This window comes from Lottia gigantea, assembly GCF_000327385.1.
Source record: "Lottia gigantea unplaced genomic scaffold LOTGIsca_36, whole genome shotgun sequence".
Classification (NCBI taxonomy): Eukaryota; Metazoa; Mollusca; class Gastropoda; family Lottiidae; genus Lottia; species Lottia gigantea.
In genome coordinates, this window is record NW_008709220.1 from 27765 (window position 1) to 36056 (window position 8292).

General features: G+C 35.9%; 1 protein-coding gene across 1 annotated transcript; it reads right to left on the minus strand.

Annotated features, from left to right (window-relative positions):
- Positions 1-1863: 1863 nt before the first annotated feature.
- Positions 1864-6401, minus strand: LOTGIDRAFT_162775 (hypothetical protein; the record flags this gene model as incomplete). Its single annotated transcript, XM_009058803.1, has 6 exons — positions 1864-2002; positions 2158-2314; positions 2540-2593; positions 2896-3159; positions 4312-4635; positions 6329-6401. The coding sequence occupies 6 exons, from the start codon at positions 6399-6401 to the stop codon at positions 1864-1866; spliced, it is 1011 nt and encodes a 336-aa protein (XP_009057051.1).
- Between the last annotated feature and the right edge of the window lie 1891 nt (positions 6402-8292).

An 8292-nucleotide genomic window follows, 5' to 3' on the forward strand; every position in this document is an offset into this window, starting at 1 on the left:
TCGTCTCATTTTAAAGGGACAGATTCACCACCCGTTTGGCTAATCGTACCATAATCTCAATACAAGTGATATTGTTCGTAGCTCACCGTCGAAATTTGAGCCTTCAAATCCATGTATGTCAGGATTTTTTCGCTTTTGAAAGTCAAAAAAACGACTCGCCTCGGAACTTTGCCATATATAGAAAATAAATTTATAGAAATAGGAAGTAATATTCCTAGTTTGAGGTATTTTGATGGAATTATGTGATTTGCGTACATTTCTAAAGATTATTTAATTATATTGAAGACCCAAAAAAAAAACCCAAAATGGCGATACTGTCCTTTTAATTTGGTTTGCGCGACGGCTTAGTCTACATCAACAAGTCTCAAATAAACATATCAAAAATTTATTTCTAAATATTTATAATAGTGTTGAAATGACAAATTACAAATACCATCTTATCTATAATCTACAATTATAAGCACATTTAAATATCATCTCATAAATAATCTACCAACTTCACCACCAATTACCATTTAACATAGAGTAAGATTTGCTAGTGAGCCCCCTGACAGTTCTGTGGCAAAAATTCTGACCTCTCAACCTAGATCTAAATATTTATAGAAACGCCATAGTAAAGAATTGTCATTTTTAACTTCGTGAGTTATCCATTTCCTGTATTGTCTGACATGAGTTGGTGACCAAACTGAATCGTTCTCCAGTATTCATACGCGATACACCATTGAAACCACCAAGAACGCACAGATGTCCACGGTAGGCTATTACACCAGTAATCAGTCAAAAGGGCACAAATATTTTAAGCAAAGGTCAGTTAGACACGGTATTTTAGGCACACGGTCATATAGGCACAGCGTTACAAAGGCACAGTGATTATATAGGCACAGGGTTATATAGGCACAGTGATTTCGGCACACCTTCAATTAAGCTCATATTTACTAAGGCACTCACTTTTAAGGCACACTAATATTCGGCACAATTCCAATTTGTACCTAAATGAAGAATTGATAATTCAAGTTTTAAATTAAAATTTACTTTTGCTATATATTTATTTCCAAAAATAATATAGGGGCAATAATTCATCAAACAATAGCGTAAAATAAGTAAAAAGTAAATCATAAATAAAAGAAAGTGTCGAACTAAATTTTTATACATACTGATACTATTTGCAATATACAAACACGAATTTACAATCATAACAATGATCCGGTTTGATTGGTTTAACGTCATAAGTTCAAAACTGTGGTAGAAAACATTACAATGAAGAAGAAAACTATCAGACAAAAAGACAGAAAATGGCAGATGCGCCATTTTGGGGGGGTGAATTTGGGACTTGAGTATGTAAATATTCTTCAGAAGTACTAGAAATGTACGAAAATCGTATAATTCACCCGGAAATACCTCGAATTAGGAATGTAACGTTCTTTTTCTATAGATGTATTTTTTATAATATATGAAAGAAGAAGTTAAAAAGACGAGTCGTCATTTTAACAAGTCAACGCGGATAATTCTGAACACACACACAGATGCCTTTGAAGGATCAAATATCGAAGGTGAGTTGTGAACACTATTTAAGATTAGCTTAGCCAAGCAATTCCCGATTCTGAGATTTAGGTACAAGATGTCCCTTTAACTGGCTTAGGTAGATAGAGATCAGGAAAATAATTTAAATTGTTTGCTTACTTCAGGAGTAAGCCAGACAGCACAGAGACGATAGCTCTCATATCAAATTTATACCAATAATTAGATATTACAGATAGCAATTTAAAAACCACGGAAAGCAAGTTAATTTTATAATGTATTATTAGTCTAGAATATAAAAAATACCATTGAATAAAATCTCTCAAACAGTTCAAAATTCGACTGTTAAGCCGGAAGTTGTTCGTAATCGATTACATGATTATCGGTTACATGAAGGTAATTGTTGTGTGAATAATCATAGTTGGAGTCCTCCCGGTTCGAATATGCCACGTTGGTAGTTATTTCATTCGGTGTTTTACGATATCTGAAAGAGAATGTTTGAAAGTGTATACATATGTCGTGGTTTTAGCTAATCAAATTGTTTATGGTTTAGAAATTCTTCATTTACTGGAGTTTTTAGAATTGGGAGCGACTTTATTGATAATTTGTTTTTGAGACTGAAATGGATGTGAGACCTACCTGATGTAACAGTAGACTCCAATACAGACAATATTAATGACAATCACAGCAGCTAAAATACTACCAAACATGATGTAGGGGTTGGTTTCATCTTCATCTTTGCAAGTCCCTTCAGGACTAGAACTAGGACTAGGACTAGGACTAGGACTCGGTCTCTCTAAAATCACAATATTGTATTGAGCTCACTATAATAACTATGACAGAGGTCTCTATAGACGCACGGATGTTCTCCTTTCTGAAACACCTGGTATCACTGTAGACTTAGCATAGTGCTAAGAGAAGATGAACGACCTTTACTACTTAATATGATTCTCTGAGCAATTATTTCTTTGTTATAAATCTTTAAAAATAATTTAAAAAATGAAAATTGTGAATAATTTACCTGTCACATCTTTCTTGCTACCATGGCAAACTACATCTATGTTCGACCTATTGGCTGAAAAAAACATACAAGGGCTAATATTCTGTTTTAAATAGAGTCATCGACAAAACATATGTAAATAATAAGGCATAATGTGTATAGCCTTTCTATGGAGGGATCTGATTGGCTGTATTCGCTGGCGTACAATCCAATCAAATCGATGCATTTCGTGATACAATAAAGGTGGATATTGCAGTCAAGGTATAATAAAAATAGAATATGTATGAAAATTATATGCTTACAGACATGAAGCTTTGCATATATTACTTCATTCCTTTCTAGTTCCAGATCCTTTAATTCCAAACTCAACTCTTTACCAGTAAGTCCAATTGCTGTATAAAACATTGTCACTCCAGAGTCTGTACAGACCAATTTAAGATTTGACAACTTTACTTTTTCACAAGATCTAGGACCAAGATTTATGTATAACACCTCCAGGTATATTTCATCATTGGTAGACCAGGCAGTACAATATTTGGTAATTTCTTTTCCAATGTAATCCTTGCCATTGATGTAAAATATTGCAACTTTATTTGTAAAACGTAAAGGGTAAGTTTCTATCTTAGAAAAGAGTCTATTAGCTATAATTATAAAATAATAAACAAACAATAAAAACACAATGTATGTCATGGGTAAATTTATAAACCCAGGCAGAAAGTGGCATTATGTTCGGCTGTCCGACCTCTTTATAAGACTCCATCGTTTCCATTAGCACTCTTGTAGTCAAACAACTTAATTCATTTTGAAATAAAAGATAGCTTGCCAAGCAAGGTTATATACGCCCACGCCCACAATTACCACTATGAATTATTCAACCTTCAGACATACACTTCTTTGGAACTTTTTTAGGCGATACTGAATAATATTATTTCATCAAAATCTGTCAAGAATTGAACCTTCTAGAGCGTTTACGAGCTAAAAATTGAACACGTTTTCAAGAACAAGGGCCAATAACTCATATTAATTATTTTTCGATTCTTCTGATTTCAGTAGGGTTCATCCTTGGGTGTTTACTAACACTCATACTAAGTTTCATCTAAATCCGTCAAGATTTGTGCCTTCTGGAGTGTTTACTAGCTAAAAATTGGACGCGTTTTCAAGAACAAGGGCAATAACTAATACTAAATTATTTTCAATTTTTCTGATTCTCGATAAAGTTTATACTTTGGTGATTACAAACACTCTCACCAAGTTTTGACCAAGTCCGTCCAAAATTGTGCCTTCTTGAGTGTTTACAATCTCAAATTGATAGCATTTTCAAGAACAAGGGCAATAACTCATACTAATTATTTTTGGATATTTTTGATTTTAAAGAGGGTTCATTCTTGGGTGATAACAAACATTCACTCCAAGTTTCATCAAAATCTGTCAAGAATTGCGCATTCTGGAGTGTTTACAAGCGTTATAAGAACATGGGCAATAACTCATACTAACTAAATATATTTGGATTTTTCTGATTTTCAATAGGGTTCATCCTTGGGTGATTGCAAACAACCATGCCAAGTTTCGTCGAAATCAATCAAGAAGTGTTTACGAGCAATTGCGGACGGACAGGGTGGCGACAATATACGTCCCCCATTTCATGTGGGCGTATAAAAATGGTTTTTAAAATCCATTGACACAGTGTCAGTTACAAGATGGAAGCAAGGATATATTAAATATGGATTTATTATAACATCTAAGTCACAAAGTCACCAAACGTTCATGCAATATATTAAGTGAAATTGGTCTACCTGGTTCACAAGTCACTGTAATCTGTATCTTTATATCTGAAAACGTCTGTAAATGTACATCACATCGTTTCTGTCCACTACAGTTGTTATAGATGTTTACTTTGTCTTCATGGTCTAAACGATACCTGTTTTCACTGGTTACACATGGAACCGTTACACTTGAAGGCTTACAGGTTGAATCTGTACGCTGGTAGATTATAGTTTCTCCAGTCAATTCTAATTGCATTATTTCGTCCCCACAGCATTCTATCGAATGTGTTGTATTTGAAGGATTGAAGCATCCACATATTCTTCCAAGGGAGGCGACACAACCACCATCTAAAGCTAGAACATAGAGATAAAAATTACATATTTTATATTAGATATTTTTACATGACTGCGATATCTCTGATGCAGTGACTGCGATATCTCTGATGCAGTGTCTGCGATATCTCTGATGCAGTGTCTACGATATCTCTGATGCAGTGACTGCGATATCTCTGATGCAGTGTCTGCGATATCTCTGATGCAGTGACTGCGATATCTCTGATGCAGTGTCTGCGATATCTCTGATGCAGTGTCTGCGATATCTCTGATGCAGTGACTGCGATATCTGTGATGCAGTGTCTGCGATATCTCTGATGCAGTGTCTGCGATATCTTTGATGCAGTGTCTGCGATATCTCTGATGCAGTGACTGCGATATCTCCATTCCTCGAAAAAGGATAATACTTCGAAAACCGGTTCGTGTCAATTGCGTAAGTTTTTGTGTTACTTGTTATAACTTTTTACATCATTGTTAGCGTTATTTATCACCTAAATATATATTTTTGCGTTTTGATCACAACTTCCACCTTACTTTATATAGCCCCAAACACAGCTTGACGTATTTGCACAATTTGATCCTCACATTTTCACGCTAGCATATACAGTTTCCTCTGTTACGTTCGTTGTACATTCCCTTTTTAACCTCAAGTTATTTTATTTTATTTATTATATGCTCCCCAACTACAACAACCACTGGCAAGAAGCCAGACATAGAAACACTAATCGTCAACCAAACCAACATCATGTACCCTACAACGGCCCTGTCTTCCATCGCCCTCTACCAATTGCCGACCACCAAGCAACCCATCCAGTTACATCCCTCCCCATCGCCGACCTACCTACAACACAGCCTACCAAATCAGATGTAACCACCGACCTGGCCAACAACTGAAGCTAACCAGTCCCCACTCACTGGGGGAGTTTTGCAGTGTCTCCATCATTTGGCAATCCTTACCCTTCAACAGCAACAAACATAAATTCTCTGAGTTGGATAGTTTTATCCGTCCAGCAATGAAAACATCATCTGTCGACGCGAATATTAGATCCCTCAATTGGACATGGCTCTCTAAGGTTACACCATTACCAAACCACACTTCAAGAAAAGAAGACCACCATTCATACCAAATGTTTATCATCACCTGCAGTCGACCGCATCGTTTCTCATGCCCTGTCTTGGGCCCTTCGCTCCTATGGGAAACGTCTCACTCAAGCTGTAATCACCAAATTTTACCTGACAATCAACGAAACCAAAGCCAGAATAATCATATCTCTACTAACTGAAAAGAACACTACACCTGCACCAGCTAGAGTCACCAATCTATCGAACAAAACCCCTAAACGAGCCCGAAGTTCACCTACCCTTAGTTTAGAAGACATAGGTAAACGTTCTCGTAGAGAATGCAAACCCCTTCTCTTTTCACATTCAGACTCGTCTTCCTCTTCCCCGCCATCTGAATCTTCACCGCGTGATTCAGGATCCGCGAACCTTTCTTCCTTCTGTGCGTTTTTGGACCAGCAAACCACCCCTCAGTCTCCATCTAAGTCAAGACATGTTTCCAGACCATCCCCTCCTCGAACCAGATACCAGTCCATACCCAACGCTACATTACTAAAAACTACCAAACCAGTACCAATCACCCCATCGACAACCATTATATCCGCTACCAAACCCTTTTATCACCAAACCAAGGACAAATCATTATGGAATCTACCTGCTCTGAAGAAATCAACCTTAATTATTAGATCCTCTAACCTGAATCGAATTACCAAAACCAGTTCAGACATTCTTACCCCGGTGCCCAAATCCATCACATACAGTCCATGCTTGAATCATACGACCATGATCCCAAACCCAATCTTAAAAACAATCTTAAACCGTGGACTTCAGTGTATTCCGACACCGAAGGTAGCCAACTTAAATTATCTCCGACCATCCATTGAACGATTTCTTATATATTTTTTTCGAAACCATCCCCACGTGGTGCTAGAACAATGTTTATTCCTAAATCCACGTGGACACCCCCTCAGGCCGCCATCCATCCTGAAATATTGAAAGCATTTGAGAGTTGAATAGCCAAACAGAGAACCTTTCATAACACACGAAAAGCCTAATCTCACACGAGTGGAACGTGAAGCGTTAAACGTTAAACTTACTTAAGAAAAACGATAGCATTGTTATTAAAAAGAGTGACAAAGGTTCATGTTGTGTTATTCTGAATAGGGTGGATTACGTTTCAGAAGCAGAGAATCAACTGAATAATCCTAAACATTATGCCATTTTACCGAAATCAAAGAAACTGCTAATATGATTAACAATATTCTTGCCGATCTAGTTATCTCAAACAGAAACAATATGACTATCTCACTGCCAAACCTGATTGTCGTGAAAGACATTTGTACACTTTGCCTAAGATCCATAAAAATCCAATCAATGAGTGGTTTATCTCCAACAAAATCCATAAAAGCCGCCCGATTATATCTGACTGTGGTAGTGAGTCGTATGCAGTGTCAGAATACATCCTGATAATCGTGTTTGATATCGTTAATATCATCTAGTAATGCCATGATATATGCTACGAAACATCCTGATAATCGTGTTTGATATCGTTAATATCATATAGTAAGGCCATGATATATGCTACGAAACATCCTGATAATCGTGTTTGATATCGTTAATATCATCTAGTAAGGCCATGATATATGCTACGAAACATCCTGAAAATCGTGTTTGATATCGTTAATATCATCTAGTAATGCCATGATATATGCTACGAAACATCCTGATAATCGTGTTTGATATCGTTAATATCATCTAGTAATGCCATGATATATGCTACGAAACATCCTGATAATCGTGTTTGATATCGTTAATATCATCTAGTAATGCCATGATATATGCTACGAAACATCCTGATAATCGTGTTTGATATCGTTAATATCATCTAGTAATGCCATGATATATGCTACGAAACATCCTGATAATCGTGTTTGATATCGTTAATATCATATAGTAATGCCATGATATATGCTACGAAACATCCTGATAATCGTGTTTGATATCGTTAATATCATCTAGTAATGCCATAATATATGCTACGAAACATCCTGATAATCGTGTTTGATATCGTTAATATCATATAGTAAGGCCATGATATATGCTACGAAACATCCTGAAAATCGTGTTTGATATCGTTAATATCATATCACCAAGGAATTAAATTTAAATTATGAAATATCCGGACGCTATCAGTTCGTTACTTTCTTCTTTCTATATCCATTTAACAAATGTTAAAATATTTAAGATTAACAGTTCATACCTTCAACGTTAATAAGCAGTGCACTAAAAACACACCAAAATATCACTAAATTCATTTTTAGTTCTGTATCAGTGATATCGTTAGATCAACAAGCTGTTTTAAACATTTCTTAACATTATGTCTTTCACTATTACATTCATTGACCAGAGTTCGTTATAAATATGCATTACTTAGTTACATGACGCATATCCCTTTTGAAATTTATGTCAGTGAATATACAGAATACATTATTATAATCGTAACAAAAGGGTTCACAATGTAAATGTTTATACCCAGTCTATTCTTTAGTAGGGCTTACTTCCTTGTGCAAAATTATAGCTCTTATTTGGGGAATTTTTGTAGGGGTTTGAAACCGTGGC